The 20263-nt window shown below is 42.1% G+C and overlaps 1 protein-coding gene across 1 annotated transcript in view; it reads right to left on the reverse strand.

The window, feature by feature from the left end:
* Positions 1-5465: 5465 nt before the first annotated feature.
* The window catches only part of LOC149444173 (B2 bradykinin receptor-like), a 74617-nt gene continuing 59819 nt past the window's right edge, over positions 5466-20263 (reverse strand). The window contains exon 2 of the mRNA XM_089654854.1: positions 5466-6661. Coding sequence (XP_089510980.1) covers positions 5546-6655 — 1110 coding nt within the window. The 5' untranslated portion in view covers positions 6656-6661 and the 3' untranslated portion in view covers positions 5466-5545. The remainder of the gene's footprint in view (positions 6662-20263) is intronic.

The raw sequence follows: 20263 nt of genomic DNA on the forward strand, positions 1-20263 counted from the left end.
CTATGCAGTGCAGTGCAAGGGCCTACCTAATTTGTTACAAACGCAATGAATTGTTTAGGTTTCTCCTCAAATTACATGGTATTGGTAAGGCTAAAAAATATTGTGCAACCAGATTGTATAGTGTATGGCTAGCTGTAGATAGATTTCCTGCTGTCCTGCTGACAATGGTTTTACCTGACAGGAAATAAGTGAAGATCTTCAACAGTAACACAGAAATAAAAATGCTTTTTTACTGCTAGAGTTGGGGAGGACTAGAACCCTTGTCAACTTTGTATTGCTCTCTGTAACCCTGTTGCAGGGTTCCCCTCCATTTTCCGTCTGATGGAACCATTTTCACCATGATATACAGTACTGTACAAAAGTTTTAGGCAGGAAGAAATGCTGTAAAGTATAGAAAATATATATATTTTAATTGTTTATTTTTTATCAATATTCAAAATGCAAACTGAGAGAACAGAAGAAAAATCTAAATCAAATCATTATTTGGTGTGGCTCCCTGTTGGCTTCAAACCAACATCAATTCTTGCACTTGCACAAAGTCAGTGATTTTGGATGATTAGAGTCAGGTGTATGATTAACCAATTGTACCAAGCCGGTGCTAATGATCATCAATGTCATATGTAGGTTGAAACAGTCACTAACTGAAACAGAAACAGCTGTGCGGGAGGCATAAAACTGAATGAGGAACAGTCAAACTCTGCTAATAAGGAGAAGTTGTGGAAGACGGTTTCATGTCACAGGTCATACACCATTTCAAGAGTGAACACAGCAACAAGACACAAGGTAGTTATACTGCATTAGCAAGGTCTCTCCCAGGCAAAGATTTCAAAGCAGGCTGGGGTTTCAAGATGTGCTGTTCAAGCTCTTTTGAAGAACCACAAAGATACGGACAACTTTGAGGACCGTAGACACAGTGGTTGGCCAAGGAAACCTAATGCAGCAGATGAAAGACACATCATGCTTACTTCCCTTTGACATTGAAAGATGTCCAGCAGTGTCATCAGCACAGGACTGGCGCAAACCAATGGGATCCAGGTACACCCATCTACTGTCTGGAGAAGTCTGGCAAGAAGTGGCCTTCATGGAAGAATTGTGGACAAAAAGACATACCTCCAATGTGGCAACAAGGCTAGATGACTGAGCTATGAACTAAAACATAGGAATTGGGATGCAGAAAAATAGCAGCAGGTGTTCTGGCCTAATGAGTCAAAATTTGAAGTATTTTGGCTGAAGTAGGAGGCAGGTCATTTGCAGAAGGGCTGGAGAGCGGGACAATAATAAGCGTCGGCAGGCAACAGTGAAGCATGGTGAAGGTTCCTTGCAAGTTTGGGGCTGCATTTCTGCAAATGGAGTTGGAGATTTGGTCAGGATCAATGGTGTCCTCAATGCTGAGAAACACAGGCAGATACCTATCCATCATGCCATTCTATCAGAGTGGTGTGTGATTGGCCCCAAATTTATTTTGCAGCAGGACAATGACCCCAAACATATAGCCAGTGACATTAAGAACTACCTTCAGCATAAAGCAGAGCCCTGATCTCAACTTCATGGAGTCTGTCTGGGATTACATGAAGGGACAGAATAATATGAGTCAGCCTACATCCACAGAAGAACTGTGCTTAGTTCTCCAGGATGTTTGGAACAACCTACCTGCCGAGTTCCTTCAAGAACTGTGTGCAAGTGTACCTAGGAGAATTGATGCTGGTTTAAAGCCAAAGGGTGGTTACACCAAATATTGATTTTATTTAGATTTCTCTTCTGTTCATTTACTTTTCATTTTGTTAATTTAGGAAATAAACTATTAAAGTGTTACTAAACCCACAACAGTAAACTCAGTCTGTATATGCAGTAAAGCGTGCTTGCTATACTCACTGCGGAACCTAAAGGGTAAATCCTTTGCATTGTGTAAAAAGGCCATTTGATCCTGACTTCTCTGTTCCTTCTCTTTTTCAAATGTAAAATGTCCACCTGATAAGACAGACTGAACCTGTAGCCACATGCACATGCTCAGCTTAGTGTGTATAACTAGAAAGTGTTTTTCTTTTTCTTGGGAGAGTGCATGTGATCAGCACAAGGCCAGTCAGCACAGGGCCAGAGAGAGGGTCAGGGGTTATGCATCCTCCTAGAGTAGAAACAAAACTTCTCCTGAAAACTTTAACCAGTGCTCGGCTAAAGTCACAAGACTGCTCAAACTGCTGAGGAGAAAATGTATTTAGCAGTTTATATTTACTAACATAATTGCTTTTCCATGTTCTGCATACTGTGGGAGGCCAGATATAGTGATTGCAGGATCCGGGGAGACCAGATATAGTGAATGCAGGGTCCTGGGAGACCGAATATAGTGAATGCAGGGTCCGGGGAGACCAGATATAGTGAATGCAGGGTCCTGGGAGACCGGATATAGTGAATGCAGGGTCCGGGGAGACCGGATATAGTGAATGCAGGGTCCGGGGAGACCGGATATAGTGAATGCAGGGTCCGGGGAGACCGGATATAGTGAATGCAGGGTCTGGGGTTTAGTAACATTTTAATACTTCTTCTATTTTTTAAAGCATTCTTCATTTACAGCATTTTTTCACAACAGCCTAAAACCTTGGCACAGTAGTGTACTTGCCAACATATTCACCCCAGTCCTTTCGAGATATTGACCATGCTCGGTAACTCAATTAAGGGTGATGATGTGATTTCAGGGCACAGCATCATCGGGACAGATCATTTAGATGCAGGACTGTTCCAGCAAATCCAAGAACAGTTTGCATCTATGCTGTTTATAGTAAGAGAGAGGGAAATATCTCCAATGATCACAGTATGAGTTTTAATCCCTCCCCATTTGATCCAAAACTAGAAAAGTTTTGGCGGGACATATATTCCTCTGGGGATCACACACAGAGCCTCTGTCCTCCATGTACAGTGCAGGGTCCGGTGCGAGTCTTGGAGTACAGTGCAGGGTTTGGTCTCTGTGGCGGTCCCAATGTACAGTGCAGGGTTCAGTGATCCCTGGAGGATACATCTACTCCGAAACTGCAGGACCTGGAGACATTAATCAACTTCATTGGGAAATGCCCTACAAGTACCGTAGACCACTCTAGAAATAGATGGTCATCTACAGAGGGTGAGTTTTATTCCATGTGGGGCACTCTGAGCACTGATGTATGGAGCACTATGAGTAAGTTGAATAAGTGAAGCACTGTACTCAAGGAGGAACACAAGCACTGGCACCTATTTTGCACTTTGGGACTTTAATGGCAAATCATGTTTTGAAATTTGTGATAGTGTAGGGATTATGCACATATACAATGTTTGATTTGCAGATGTGGGATTATAACCAATCGCAAAACATGTTGTGAATTTTTGAGATTGTATAGAGGTTATGCACATATGTAATATGTATGTGTGTGTGTGTATATGTATATGTATATGTATGTGTATATATATATATACACACAGTGGGGCAAAAAAGTATTTATTCCGCCACCAATTGTGCAAGTTCTCCCACTTAAAAAGATGAGAGAGGCCTGTAATTGGCATCATAGGTAGACCTCAACTATGAGAGACAAAATGAGAAAACAAATCCAGACAATCACATTGGCCGATTTGGAAAGAATTTATTTGCAAATTATGGTGGAAAATAAGTATTTGGTCAATATCAAAAGTTCATCTCAATACTTTGTTATATATCCTATGTTGGCAATGACAGAGGTCAAACGTTTCCTGTAAGTCTTCACAAGGTTGGCACACACTGTTGTTGGTATGTTGGCCCATTCCTCCATGCAGATCTCCTCTAGAGCAGTGATGTTTTGGGGCTGTCGCTGGGCAACACGGACTTTCAACTCCCTCCAAAGGTTTTCTATGGGGTTGAGATCTGGAGACTGCCTAGGCCACTCCAGGACCTTGAAATGCTTCTTACGAAGCCACTCCTTCGTTGCCCGAGCGGTATGTTTGGGATCATTGTCATGTTGGAAGACCCAGCCACGCTTCATCTGTAATGCCCTTGCTGTTGGAAGGAGGTTTGCACTCAAAATCTCACGATACAAGGCCCCATTCATTCTGTCCTGTACATGGATCAGTCGTCCTGGTCCCTTTGCGGAGAAACAGCCCCAAATCATGATGTTGCCACCCCCATGCTTCACAGTAGGTATGGTGTTCTTTGGATGCAACTCAGCATTCTCTCTCCTCCAAACACGACGAGTTGTGTTTCTACCAAACAGTTCTATTTTGGTTTCATCAGACCATTCTCCCGATCCTCTTCTGGATCATCCAAATGCTCTCTAGCAAACTTCAGATGGGCCCGGACATGTACTGGCTTAAGCAGGGGGACACGTCTGGCACTGCAGGATCTGAGTCCCTGGTGGCGTAGTGTGTTACTGATGGTAGCCTTTGTTACGTTGGTCCCAGCTCTCTGCAGGTCATTCACTAGGTCCCCCCGTGTGCTCCTGGGATTTTTGCTCACCGTTCTTGTGATCATTTTGACCCCATGGGGTGAGATCTTGCGTGGAGTCCCAGATCGGGGGAGATTATCAGTGGTCTTGTATGTCTTCCATTTTCTAATTATTGCTCCCACTGTTGATTTGTTCACACCAAGCTGCTTGCCTATTGCAGATTCAGTCTTCCCAGCCTGGTGCAGGTCTACAATTTTGTTTCTGGTGTCCTTCGACAGCTCTTTGGTCTTCACCATAGTGGAGTTTGGAGTGTGACTGTTTGAGGTTGTGGACAGGTGTCTTTTATACTGATAACAAGTTCAAACAGGTGCCATTGATACAGGTAATGAGTGCAGGACAGAGGAGCCTCTTAAAGAAGAAGGTACAGGTCTGTGAGAGCCAGAAATCTTGCTTGTTTGTAGGTGACCAAATACTTATTTTCCACCATAATTTGCAAATAAATTCTTTCCAAATCAGCCAATGTGATTGTCTGGATTTTTTTTTCTCATATTGTCTCTTATAGTTGAGGTCTACCTATGATGCCAATTACAGGCCTCTCTCATCTTTTTAAGTGGGAGAACTTGCACAATTGGTGGCTGACTAAATACTTTTTTGCCCCACTGTGTGTGTGTGTGTATATATATATATTTTTTTTTTAATTATTTTATTTTTGGTTGTACACCCTCAAGACTTCTGCAATTATTTTAGTTTTGTTTGATTTGTAGCAGATATATTAATTAATATATTGGACACATATCCATACGCGCATGAGCACTATTTGCCATTAAATTACAACAACAGATGTGAGAAATCCCAGAAGCTAGAATTATTTCTTTAAATGTGTTTATACTGCAGTCCCACTCCTGCAAATCTTCAAACTGCATTTTTCCACCAGTGAAGAGTTTTCTTTATCTTTCCAAGTATGGCAGTAAAACATCTGGTGGAAGTAGACAGTGTGAAAAACATCAGGAACAACTCATCTCTACAGTATATACAAAAGATAAAGATAACGCCATGCAAAAAAACCAAAAACAAAATGACACAAAATAAATAATGTAAGCTTATTCAGAAACCATGTTTTCCACAGCAGAGTGTAAACTCAGTACGTTTTAGCCCACCAGTAAGTTTTACTGCTTTAAAATAAGTTTCTGTTGCCCCATGGAGATCGAAGTCCGTACTGTGATTCCAGAGTAGCTTACTGGCAAGGATGCTCTTCTTGGTGGTCTGAATTTAGCTAGAAACTGCCTGAAGACTTCTTTGGCTTTTTTTCGGAAATGATTGCCAACAATGACATAGAGGAGTGGGTTGATACAGCTATTGCTGAAGCCAATGTAGGTCGATATTTGGTTTCCAATCTCAATGGCTTGGGCCCAGCTACAGGAATGGATGAATCTGCACAATTCCAATGTATCGAAGAAGGTAATGACATGGAACGGAAGCCAGCATAGCACAAAGACTAAGAGTACAGAGAAGACCAACCATGTGGCCTTCTTCTCATTGTTGATTTCTTTGAATTGCTTCATGGTGTTGTTCCTCAGGACTTTTATAATCTGGAAGGTGCAGAACCCAATAACGACTGCTGGGATGAAGCCGCCAAAAAGGTTCATGAGAATATTTGAGGCAATGTTCCAGCTCTCGTGTGGGGGTAATATGACGCAAGAGGTGGTATTAAACCCAGGAAGAAACATTACCTTCCGGAATATGACTTTGGGCAAACTGGCTATCACTGCGCAAAGCCAGATGATGGCACAGTTAATCTTGGCACAACCAGCTCTTCTCATCCTACCAAAGGACATGGTCTTCACCAGGGCCAGATAGCGATCAATGCTGACCATCATCAGAAAGTAGATGCTACCATAGAGATTCAGCTGAATCAAAGAATTTACAGTGACACAGAGGAAGCTACCGAAGGGCCAATTGAACTTGTTAGAAATATAAATGGCCCAGAACGGAAGGCTACTGACAAAGATGAGATCCGCAGCGGCCATATTACCCAGGTAAATCTCCGCCACAGTGCAGCGGCTGTTATGAAGCAGGAAGACTGCGATGACAAACGCGTTTTCCACGAAGCCCAAGGCAAAGATTAACCACATGTATGTTGGCTGGTAGGTATAGAGCCATTCAAATCCCTCTGGTACTAAGCAGTTCCTTATCTCTGGAAAGGTGTTATTCTGCTGGCTTACATTGGAGAAAGGAACTGTTGTCATCATCGTTAGGTTGTCGATGCTGAGTCCCATTTTTTCCTGTGGAAAAAAAAAGTTAAACATGAATGGATTGATCAACATTTTTGCATCCATTGTGTCTCTGTTGGTGTGCCTATCAATCATATACTGTCTTTGTATGAGACTAATGTAAAGTGGCCACACACATTACAGCCTGGTTGAAGAATCTCTCTGTACAACCTTCTTTAGATTTATCAAAAGTTATGTAATAAGGACCTAGCTAGAAAGCCATTTAATTTTGATTTGGTCAGATTGTCCCTGCCCACTACAAAGTTGTTGATAGTTGTTGGTACAGCAGATTGCACAATCAGTGAATTGTAGAAGAACCACTGCTCCAAGCGTTGATGCCGTAAACTGGTCAAGTGCTGATCTTGAAGCTCATCTGTGCTCCATGGAAATGCACTTCTGAAGAATAAAGGCCACACACCAATGATGCCACTGGGCTCAGAAAATGGTATTCAACCATACAAGCAATGCAACTTGTTCCCTCATGGAGACCACCCCTTTCTGGCATGTTTCACCCTAACGGGCTTAATCATAGGGAGTATCATATAGAGTCGGGGAGTCATAGTAACATAGAGAGACTCCAGGCAGGGACCAGTTGCATTGCTTTTCTGGCCGAATCAGGGGCGGACTGACCATTTGGGAACTCGGGCACTGCCCAAGGACCCGGAATCAGAAGGGGGCCCCCATGAGATGCCTCTGGTACCTTTTTCATAGGCTTTTTTGGGTGTGGTTTGAGTGTGGGAAAGGACACAAGGGCCCCATGGTCCCCTATTGCCCAGGGGCCCCATGAGTTGTCAGTCCGCCCCTTGGCCGAATACTATTTTCTGAGCCCAGCGACATCATCAGCATGCAGATTGTACAACTAGGCTGTATGGTGTGTGGCCGCCTCAGATGTGCTGTGGATGGGAAGGTCTCTAACTGAGATGAAAAGGCAATAAAACATCTGTCCATGTTTCCATGAATTGGGAACCTTGGAGATTCCCTTTGATCTTTATATATCTGCACAGGGATCAGCGTAAAAGTAGAACTCCAGGCAAAATTTTATTTTTCTCTCTTTGAATATAGTAAAGAAGGCTTAAAATCTCATATGAACATTAACATGTAAAATGTAACTTCAAACGTAATTTCCCATGTTACTAACCCTTTCCTGTCGGCTGACAGTGGACCTTTAAGTGGGTTTTAATGCCAGGAGGCGAAGCAGCTTTCCAATCATATTTCCAGCGTGATTGGCTCTCATGGTGATCACATAAATCGGAGATCATCCTGAACGCTGTGGACGTGGCTGGGCACTTTTTCTGCCCCACATATGCATACACATATATACACACATACTGTATGCTGAAATGCGTTTTTTATTTATTACAAAATATATGAAAAATATATATTTTTTTAAATACATTCTTCAGATTTTTTTCTAACATATAAAAAAGTCATCATATATTTGTAAAAGCATTCCAAAAATGTAGATTAAATGTATTTTTAAAGACATAAATATATTTTTAAAAATACATTTTCAAATATACTGTAATATATTTGTAATATATAAAAAACACATTTCAATATTGTGTGTGTATATATATATATATATATATATATATTTAATATGGTCAAAATTGTAGTATTTCAAATATGTTCATATATTTGGGAAGAATATTTTTAAACTATGTGGGTCAACACACATTACACAGTCATGGTCCACTGATGTCGCCATCAGGAAACCCACCCTGAGAAATACCATGCAGTCATTAGACAGGATCTGGCAAAGAGATCAGCAGCACTGAGATGCATCAGAGGATTATAAAAAGTGAAAAAACACACACACACCTATCTCAACACACTCCATATATACACTGATAGATATTAAATCTTATTTTAAAAAGGACAATATGAACAATAATCAGCATTGATGTAATCAACATAAATTCCCTTCCTGACATCGAGGAAAAACACATTTTATGATGTCTGATCAAACTTCACATTGCTCAGAAGATAAGTATGTAGAAATGACAAACATGTTCTGTTTTCAAAATCAGGATGTAGCAATGATACTGAATTATTTATACATTAATAATTCCAGCAAAAAAACAAAAAAATGGCAATTAAAATAACCACATTTCCACATATTCCAGTTCACAGGGATGACGTTTGTGTAAATATCACATAAATCTATGTGCATAAAGTGCATCTCTAAAAAAAAAAAAAAAAAAAAAAAAAGTGCCTGGTATTGAAGTGGTTAGAGGAAAAGTTCACCTTTTGCAACATGTTACATGTTACACCCATATTCATGTTACGATCTGATCGCCCCCCCCCCCCCTCCCCTCCGATCTCCGTTTTGACAGCTAACGGAGGATCACCCCCTCCAGCTGTCAAATTTAAAAAAAAAACACAGCTGTGTAAGGCTCCGCCTACCCAGTCGTGGCACTCCTTCACAGCATTCTTTGAATGAGACTACAATCTTAGACTCCCATCTGTCCTTTCAGCCCCAAATCCAATCGCTGTCCAAATCTTGTAGACTTCACCTCCGCAACATCTCCAAGATACGCCCGTTCCTAACCTCGGAAACCACTAAGCAACTTATTCACTCCCTTGTTATATCTCACCTTGACTATTGTAACTCCCTCATTGGCTGACCTCATCGCAGGCTATCCCCTCTTCAGTCTATCATGAATGCTGCTGCCAGACTTATCCACCTTACTAACCGTTCCATATCTGCCATCCCTCTCTGCCAATCCCTCCACTGGTCTCCACTCAGTGTCCTCCATCCCTCCACTGGTCTCCACTCAGTGTCCTCCATCCCTCTCTGCCAATCCCTCCACTGGTCTCCACTCAGTGTCCTCCATCCCTCCACTGGTCTCCACTCAGTGTCCTCCATCCCTCTCTGCCAGTCCCTCCACTGGCCTCCATTCAGTGTTCTCCATCCCTCTCTGCCAATCCCTCCACTGGTCTCCAATCAATGTCCTCCATAACTCTCTGCCAATCCCTCCACTGGTCTCCACTCAGTCTCCTCCATCCCTCTCTGCCAATCCCTCCACTGGTCTTCACTCAGTGTCCTCTATCCCTCTCTGCCAATCCCTCCACTGGTCTCCACTCAGTGTCCTCCACCCCTCTCTGCCAATCCCTCCACTGGCCCAATGGATAAAATCCAAAACATTAACAATAACATAAAGCCATTTATAACTCTGCCCCCAATTACATCACCAATCTTGTCTGCAAATATCACCCAAACTGTACTCTCTGCTCCTCGCACGACCTCCTGCTCTCTACCCCAATTTATCAGACTATCGTCTACTCTGCTCACTTTTAGGCGATCTCTGAAAACCTATCTCTTCAGGGAAGCCTATCCTGCCCTCAGCTAATAATGAAATCTTCTACTCCTCCTACCAGTCCATCCCCCCCAGTTACTACCTTTTGTACCATTAGCCCCTCCCTCCTAGATTGTAAGCTCCAAGGATCAGGGCCCTCCTAACCCTCTTGTATTGAACTGTATTGTTGCTGTATTGTCTCCCGTTATATTGTAAAGCACTGAGGAAACTGTTGGTGCTATATAAATCCTGTATAATAATAATAATAATATCAGCCAAGCTTTCTTAGTGTCACACAGAGGAAATGGAAATCCAGCTATTTTTTGGATTGAACATCAGCCAATGTACTCTGGGACAAACGAAAAACGGACATCCACAGCAAACAATGATCACACTTGGAAATCACATTATCAGTGGGGAGTTTAGGTTAAATAGCCTCTCTATATAAAGGACAGCAGCACAGTTTATGTGAAAGGACCTATAATAACAATCAGGTGTTGGTTTTGAAGGAATTTCTACTGGACTGTCATCTGCTACATTTATGTACTGTAAAGTGTGTGTGTTTGTGTGTGTGTGTGTGTATGTATGTGTATATATATATATATATATATATATATATATATATATATATAATTTTGTATGTATTATACTCAGGTCTAAAAATATTTAAAAAATATGTTATTTTAGTTGGGTAAATATGAAATCTTATGTATACAGCCAGTAACTTGTGGCTCCTTTTCACAATCTTTTCTTAGCAATTCTGTTGAAAATAAAATCTGTTACATTAGCTCAGTAGCTCAAGCTAAAACAAACACAGATGGTTGTTTGAGCCAGAGGTCTGATTACTCCCCCTGCCAGCTTTTCAGAGGTTTCAATTAGAGAGAGAGAGAGAGAGAGAGAGAGAGAGCCTGAAGGCAAACTGATTCTGCCACTGCTGAAGGGGCGCTTAAAGCGGCAGTCCAGTCAGAATTAAAAAAAAATAAAAGTCAGCAGCTACAAAAGTTGTAGCTGCTGACTTTCAAAAAATGAACACTCGCCTGTCCCACAATCCCACAGTATCCTCATACCAGCTGGGTTGACCGACCATGCTGTCTCCTTGGCGTCGGCATCTTCAGTGTGGGCACCCGGCTGTGACAGCTTGCGGCTTCACAGCCGGGTGCCCACTGCGCATGCACAAGTAGCGCTGCGCTTTGTGAATGGTCATGTAGTCTTCTGGGACCTGTCATGTGTCCCAGAAGACTATGGGGAAGGAGGGGGGAGGACAACTTCCGCTTCTGATTGCCTAGGCAATCGCAGCGTAAGTGGGAGTGGGTACCTGTCAAATTCGGGTACCTTCCCCCCCCCCACAAGGTGCCAATCTTTAATGGGGAGCGGGGGACAAAGCCTTAAAGTGCAACGTCCCCTTTTGGGTAGAGCTCCGCTTGCCATATTTCTGTTTTTTTCTTTTATTTGCTACCACAGTGTTTAAATGTATTTCTCTGAGATAGGATAAGAAGTCCATTGTCTTCAATGTCACAGCTGCCTAATAATGTACAGTAGCTCCACACATCTTGATTTTCTCTCATTCGGTGATCCTTCACTGTAGATGGAAAAGTCACCACTGCAGGCTATTGTATTCAGACAGCTGGGGCGCCTGATAGGATGCAGACATTGTTCATCTGAAAACTTTCCACCCAGCTTAGTCAATTTTTTAAATTGACTTTCTGGTCAGCATGGCCAAGCTGTAGTTCTCTATAATAAAAGTAAAGCAGAGTGGTCTCTATCAGCGGGCCTTGTGTGTTTACCCCTTAGTATATGTAAACCCAATCACTAAAATCTCATACAACCTTTAACATTTAATTGTAACTTCAAAAACCATGGCTCCAAATGTGAGGGGGGAGCTGAGGATTTTGATGTGATGAGGATCCAGATGAAAAAGGGGTACTACAGATGTGAAGGGGGGACTCTGACATGAATGGGAGTCTCCACATGTGCACGGGGAGGGGATCCAAATGTGAAAGGATCTTTTGGATGTGAAAGGGCATGTTGATGTGAATAGGGGACCCCAATTGTGGACAGGGGTTCCTTATTATTACAGCTAGGCAATGACGATCAATGATTTTGAGCAAGGTGTTTATTGTGTCAACAGTTGCTGACTATTTTCTAAAGATCCTCTTTAAGGTAGGCCCAAAAGCACATAATTGTATTGAATTTTAATGTATTTATTGTGCTGAGTGTTGTTCATGTTAGACTCAGACATTCTATAACCATGCCCTCTTAAGCCCCTCTCACTCTTCATGCAATATGGTCAACCTCCCCAATTGGCATGGTGTGCTGCACTCGCCCCTTTGTCATTTGAAATGGCTTTTTAGGGATGGTGCTGCTGGTAGGTAGGTAGAGGGCAAAGACAAAGGCAATGCTGTAAGGTAGGTAGAGGGCGGAGACAAGGGCAGTGCTGTAAAGTAGGTAAAGGTCAGAGACAAAGGCAATGCTGTAAGGTAGGTAGAGGGCGGAGACAAAGGCAGTGCTGGGAGGTAGGTAGAGGGTGGTGACATAGGCAGTGCTGGAGGTAGATAGATGGCAAAAACAAGGGTAGTGCTGAGAGGTAGGTAGAGGTTGGAAACAAGGGCAGTGCTGTAAAGTAGGTAGAGGGCATAGACAAAGGCAATGCTGTAAGGTAGGTAGAGGGCGGAGACAAGGGTAGTGCTGGGAGGTAGGTAGAGGGCGGAGACAAGGGTAGTGCTGGGAGGTAGGCAGAGAGCGGAGACAAGGGCAGTGCTGGGAGGTAGGTAGAGGGCGGAGACAAGGGCAGTGCTGGGAGGTAGGTAGAGGGCGGAGACAAGGGCAGTGCTGAGAGATTGGTAGAGGACAGAAACAAGGGCAGTGCTGGGAGGTAGATAGAGGGCGGAGACAAGGGCAGTGCTGGGAGGTAGGTAGAGGGCGGAGACAAGGGCAGTGCTGGGAGGTAGGTAGAGGGCGGAGACAAGGGCAGTGCTGGGAGGTAGGTAGAGGGCGGAGACAAGGGCAGTGCTGGGAGGTAGGTAGAGGGCGGAGACAAGGGCAGTGCTGGGAGGTAGATAGAGGGTACAGACAAGGGCAGTGCTGGGAGGTAGGTAGAGGGCGGAGACAAGGGCAGTGCTGGGAGATAGAGGGCGGAGACAAGGGTAGTGCTGGGATGTAGATAGAGAGCAGAGACAAGAACAATGCTGGGAGGTAGGTAGAGGGCAGAGACAAGGGCAGTGCTGAGAGATAGGTAGAGGGCAGAGCCAAGGGCAGTGCAGTGGGTGACAAGACAAGGGTGACCCTGGATTGGCAGGAGTGGGCCCTGAATCTCGAGCAGATTTTACAGATACATTTGTATTACTGTTACCATCTCTGTCACATCAATTATTTTTTGTGTATTCTGGTCACTGAATATCTGAAAATCGTTTCTAAGGCCCTTGCAGTCCATTAGAATCTGTATATTCCTCTGCACATGCTTAGATTTGTTATAACTGTTTCTCATCCTCATTTATGAGTCATTAAAGGACAGCTCTCACCTGTGGTTGTAATAAAAAGCTTGGAATTCCCATTATGGTGTAAACTGCGGTTTATCATGTCATTCCATTTATTACAATAGCAATGTTAAGTGAAACCTTTTTAAAAATTGATGTCCAGTCAGAAATGGACCTACCTTTTAATTGTGGTAAACATTATTAAACCAAAAATGCTGCTGTGTGGTCTACACCTTCTGGTGTGCTGGGGAACCACATCGCACCAACACGCATAACACGTTACCATCGTACTTACCAACATTATGGTCCAGGATCCTGGGATACTGTCTTCATTTCATCCACCTACTTCATGGGTTGTTCCTGCCTGGACCCCTCTAAAAATACACAGTGACCCTCTATCACCCCCATTTTACATGTTGATCCCTCTCAGACCCCCTGAATATGTGGGAGGTGCTTACTCGCAGCTCTAATTCCCACAATAAATGCCCTTTTTATGGCACATGTGCAGTGATTCAAATAAGATTGATACTGTGATCCCAGGACATGGCCCAGGACATGGCATCAATGGAACAGAGGGCCAAGATGTAGGATTGTCCTGACAAATCTGGACAAATGACATCTATGGTCACCATGCATTGTGGCAACATGTGTGCTAACTAAAGGAAGACACTAAAACTTACCTCCCCAAACCCAACACTTTACCCAACCCCCCTACAGTGAGCCTGACAGTAATTTACCCTCTAAAGACCTACTCTATAGCTGGCCATACCTTGATGGCCAACTGAAATATGCTTCATGGGTGGCCCTGTTGGCTCCTCCTGCCTTATATCCCTCAACTAAAAAAATCGAAGGAGACCTGTGGAAAATTGTTGGCCCAACAGTGGCTGCTTCCAATCAATTGCAGCTGTTGTTCAGATATTCTGACAGGCTCTGCTTTTCCTTCCAGCCTGACTGTACCTGGCCCACCACTTTCATTGTTTGGTGACTGAAACAAATGAAATCCAAACAAATCTGACTTTTTATGTATAACAGCACTACTTGTTTATGGCCCATTCACACTATTCCTAAAAACGCCGGGACAGTACTAATACCCCCCAAATGACCCCTTTTTGGAAAGTAGACGGTCCAAGCTGTTTAGTAAAAGGTGAGTTTTTTTGAAATTGTCATTTTTTTGTAATAATTTTTTTGGAAAATGAGGAAATTAAATAAAATTTGGGCTTTTTCTCAATTTCTTTAAACATACAGTCACCAGTGCAATATAGAGTCATCATATGACTGGTGTGGCAGTGATCAGGTAGATATATATATATTAAATACATTATTCAGTTTTTTTTAAACATTTTTTTACATACTCCATCAGAGTAGTCATGTGTCGCCATAGTGACACTTTACTACTCTGAGGGGGGGGGGAGATTAAGGTTTTGTTTTTTTTTGTGATGCTCACTGTTAAAGGCAATATTTAACTGTCATGAATGGGTCTCTGGTGTGTATTGCTAGAGAGGTTTTTTTTTCTTGCGGGGTCCTGGGAGACCAGATATAGTGAATGCGGGGTCCGGGGAGACCAGATATAGCGAATGCGGGGTCCTGGGAGACCAGATATAGCAAATGCAGGGTCCTGGGAGACCAGATATAGTGAATGCAGGATCCTGGGAGACTGGATATAGTGAATGCAGGATCCTGGGAGACTGGATATAGTGAATGCAGGGTCCGGGGAGACCGGATATAGCGAATGCGGGGTCCGGGGAGACCGGATATAGCGAATGCGGGGTCCGGGGAGACAAGATATAGCGAATGCGGGGTCCGGGGAGACAAGATATAGCGAATGCGGGGTCCGGGGAGACCAGATATAGCGAATGCGGGGTCCGGGGAGACCGGATATAGTGAATGCAGGGTCCGGGGAGACCAGATATAGTGAATGCAGGGTCCAGGGAGACCAGATATAGGGAATGCGGGGCCCGGGGAGACCAGATATAGGGAATGCGGGGTCCGGGGAGACCGGATATAGTGAATGCAGAGTCCTGGGTTTAGTAACACTTTAAGCTGCAAGAATCAAAGCGATGAAACCAGAAAGTAGTTTATGTAGCAATTACAAAGGTTTCACCATATTACTTTAAGTACATGCTTTGTTGTCTGTAGGCAGGACAATTTTGAAGTCACAGCCTAGTCACTCATTTAGGCTAGCTTCACATCTCTGCGGGTGGGGAACGCACATGAAATCAACTCACAGAGAAACGTGCTGCACTTTAGCAGTTGCGCAGGGGTGGAATTAATCCTCTTAATGGCAATCCACGCATCATTAACCATGGTGCGCTTTAGCATGCGACAGACCACATGGTTCTGCATTATCATGTGGTTTGGTGTGGCACACTTTTAAAAATAGGGTTGGGGACTTATTTCCCTGTATTTCTGCGGGTAGGGCAGCCCATTGAAGTGAATTCAGCTTCCCAGTGACCCAAGCTTTAATCACCAAGATGTAAAAAGATAATAAAAATTAGAATATGGACATAGTATGTTTTACTTGTTGTATTCGCAGATCAGGTCACAGGAAGGCGAAAGGTTGTAGCCAAGGTCGCACAGAACGTGTCATTGTTCTATTGAGTGTTGTGCTTGACCTCTGCGCCACCAGCTTCCTGACTGCTCTGCCAATACTGCGACATATGGGAACAATGCAACTTTACAGCTTTCTTTAAATGAAAGATATAGGGGGAGATTTACTAAAAGTGGAGCTCTCAAAAACTGGAGCAGCTGTGCATGGCAGCCAATCAGCTTCTAACTTCAGCTTGTTCATTTAAGCTTTGACAATAAGTTCTGGAATCTGATTGGTTTCTGTGCACAGCTGCAGCAGATTTTGCACCATGCAGGTTTAGTAAATAACCCCGTGTGTAATAGTGTTAGAATATAGCCATCTTCCTAAATATGAATTTTAAAAAGAATAGAATGGAATAAAATGGAATAGAATCAGGGGCGGACTGACCATTTGGAAAATCAGGCACTGCCCGAGGGCCCGGGGTCAGTAGAGGGCCCCATGAGATGCCCCTGGTACCTTTTTCATAAGCTTTATTGAGTTTGGGCAAGGACACAGGGGCCCCATGATCCCCTATTGCCCGGGGGCCCCATGAGTTGTCAGTCCGCCCCTGAATAGAATAGAAAATAAAAGAATACCATATAATAGAAAATAAAGGGAAAAAATTGAATATTATTATTATTATTATTATACAGGATTTATATAGAGCCAACAGTTTGCTCAGCACTTTACAATATAAAGGGGAGACAATACAATTACAATACATTCCAGCACAGAAGGAATAGGAGGGCCCTGCTCACGGAGCTTACAATCTATTACAAAAGGCGATAGCTGCGGGGAATGATCTGATGGAGATGACTCAAGTACAATTCTTAGGCGGATGTGGGGTAGGCTTCCCTGAATAAGTGAGTTTTCAAAAATTGCCTAAAGGCAGACAGTGTGGGGGTTGACCAGACATACTAGGGTAGGGAGTTCCAGAGGATGGGAGAGGCTCTGGAGATGTCCTGGAGGCAAGTGTGGGAGGAGGATAGAATAGATTTGAATAGAATAAAATAGAAAGAATGTAGGCGTCTTCCAAAATTCGAATTTTGAAAAAAAATAGAACAGAATAGAACAGACTAGAACAAAATAGTAAAGAATAGAGTAAAACAGAATAGAATAGAGTAAAACAGAACAGGATAAAATAGATTAGGAAATTAAAAAATGAAATAGAAAAGAACAGAATATGAAATAAAATAATGCAAAAGAGTAGAGTAAAACAGAATAGAATTAAATAGATTAGGAAATAAAACATTAGAATAGAAAAGAACAGAATCGAAAATAAAATACAAAAGTCTAGAGTAAAACAGAATAGAATAGAAAATAAAGGAACAGCATAGAAAAGAATAGTGGAAAACAGAAGAGAACAGAATAAAAAAATAGAATTAAAATTAGGGTAATTGAATAGAAAAGAATAGAATAAATTAGGAAAATTACACTTTGACAATAAAACCTGGAAGCTGATTTGTTACCATGCACAGCTTCATCAGATTCCGTGTGCACCAGTTTTAGTAAATTTCCCCATAGTGTTATGTATATTTTTTTTTAGCACATGAATACTAACATATAATATATAATATTTATGGTTTTCGAATCAGTAGATGGAGCTGTAGATTCCTTTTCAAAAGTTTTCCACACTAGTCTTCTTTGCTGAAAAACATGTGCTGCTCACAGATCTGAGCAGTGAAGCTAAGACTCTACACATAGCTGAATAAGTCAGGGAAGTCAATCTCCCCTTTTGTTTCTTTCCCCCTTCAGTTCCAAATAGAATTTCACTTAGAAAGAGACAGTCTAAAAGGAAGCAGCTGCTGCCAGACTCCTGTTTTGGAAACCCATAGTGCTCTGTAAATTCAACGTCATCAGTGCCACCTGTATAAAGTGTTTATTTGCAAAAGAAATATTTATTATATAAATATATAAATAAAAATATTGAAGCAATAAAATGCAAATTGTGTGAACTTGCACCCTGATAGCCAGAGATCATGTGATTTTGGCTGATTTAGGTCACCCAGGCAGTGTTTACTTTGACAAATGATAGGGGAATCAGCAATTTCTTCCAGACAGAGAAAGATATAATTCTGCATTTTTTTTTCAGAAACCCATAGATCACCTAGAGTGAATGTTTGTTTTTTTATTTTCAACAAAAATTTAATTTTTCTATCTTTACTTTCCTAGATTTACTTTCTTTACTTTAACAAAAAAACGATGCATTGTTACCAAGGTTCAATAAATGAACTGAAATGAATTGGTTCATCAAGTTGAACCTAGGTGTTTGTAAATGTGTAAGATTTGTATTCTCTAACAATTCCCCTAGCCCTGTGTATTCTGCTGCCTGAGCAGGGCATATCATTTTTTTAAATCCGTTGACACTTTTAACTAGTACCACTAGGGCAGTGGTTCTCAACCTTCCTAAGGCCGTGACCCTTTAATACAGCTCCTCATGTTGTGGTGACCCCCAACCATAAAATTATTTACCCAGTAATTATAATTCATGAGTGTCCTTTTACCTCCAATACTGCTGCTTTCAACACAGTAGCTGCTTTTAACAGAGTAGCTGCTTTCAACACAGCAGCTGCTTTCTACACAGTAGCTGCTCTTTACACATCGGAAATATGTGTTTTCTGATGGTCTTAGGGGACCCCTGTGAAAGGGTCGTTCGACCCCCAAAGGGGTCGCGACCCACAGGTTGACAACCACTGCACTAGGGGAAGGGGTTTCCGCATTTGTACTGCTGTAAGAGTAAAGACCCCACAGCTAAGACTAATCCACCTCAGGTAATACAACGTCTGGGGAAGGGGGTTCCACATTTATACTGCTCTAATAGTAAAGAACCCTTTCCTCTATCTAAGGTTAAACCTCCTCGGGTAGTGGGTTTGTGTATTTCATAATGATGAGACTTCAGTGAAACTATATAAAAATAGTGTATTATATCATTGAATTAGTACGGCCAAGGGTCTTATTCCCAGGTTCTGGCAAGCCCCAGAGCCCACAGAAATAAAAAGATTGGATAAATAGAGTTGAATATATAAACAGGATGGAGGAGTTATAACATATGGAGGAAGCTATATAAATCCTGTATAATAATATGGAAACATTTAGAAAAACGAGAGTAGATGGTACGATTTTAAAATATCCAAGTTATTTGGAAGTGGTAGGGAGTATAAGATGATAAGAACAGGAAGTGTATGATCGAGTAGCTGGGGGGGGGGGTTATGAGAAGGAAAGAGAGTGAAGGTATGATAAAAGGGACATCAATATAGAAAGAAAAATATAGGAGGACTAGAAGTGACAAATATGGTATATGGACAGGGGAAATAAATGGGGGGGTGGAAGGATGGTGGGAGGGTAAGGGAAAAGGTTGATTTATGTGGAAATTTGCGTATGTTTGAATTGTTTTGGTATAATAATTTTTTGTAATTAAAAAAATTAATAAAAGATATAATAAGTAAAAAAAAAAAAAAATCTCCTTTCTTCTAACCTCATATTGCGGCTGTTTGTCCTCTTCAAGGACCTTGGAGTGATGACTTTACTACAGTTCCTTGAGTCACATTGGATATATTTGTAAATTGTGACCATATCCCCTCTTAAAGTACAGTATATGTAAACCCTCACCCTGTTAAACCACCCATACAGTTTCAAACAGAAATGAAGGGCAAAACATTTCTAGAGATAAAAAAAAAAAATAAAAAAAAATATTAAATACTTTTCATTTTTTTATATAAGTGATAACATTCCCTCTATTTTTGGCTGCGTAGAGAGGTGAGGGTGGAGAAACAGCAGTACACTGGCCTCCCCAGTGAATGGCCGTGAAAGGGGCATGCCAGGACAAGTCTGATCATTGGAGTTCCCAGTACAGATAGAAAACTGACCACTCTATGATCTCATGCCTAGTGTGGTCAGTTTTTAATAGGAAAGCAGAGGGACTGGCAGGAACACCTGGGATTTCACACAAAGGAAGCAATACAAAGAGAAGAGGAGACTTTTTCATACAAGTACATGATACAGCAGGCACATATCAGGAATATGAAATGTCGGGTTTACATATTCTCTAATCACCTCTTCTCCTATTAGTATCTCCTGTGATGCTGGCAAGTGCCCTGTTCATTCATATGAAGAGGAAACGTCAGTGACAGGTTCACTTTAACAGGCTACAAAACCCCCCTCTGTAGTTGTCATACCACATGTGTTAAAAAGGCTTTTTATGGGAACACAGGAAAAGCAATGAAAACATTCATTTATTGGAAGACGCGGACGGAATGTGCAATTATATGTGTGCGTG

This window comes from Staurois parvus, unplaced genomic scaffold (genome assembly GCF_062004578.1).
Source record: "Staurois parvus isolate SC_StPar_1 unplaced genomic scaffold, SC_StPar_1.0 ptg000811l, whole genome shotgun sequence".
Lineage (NCBI taxonomy): Eukaryota > Metazoa > Chordata > Amphibia > Anura > Ranidae > Staurois > Staurois parvus.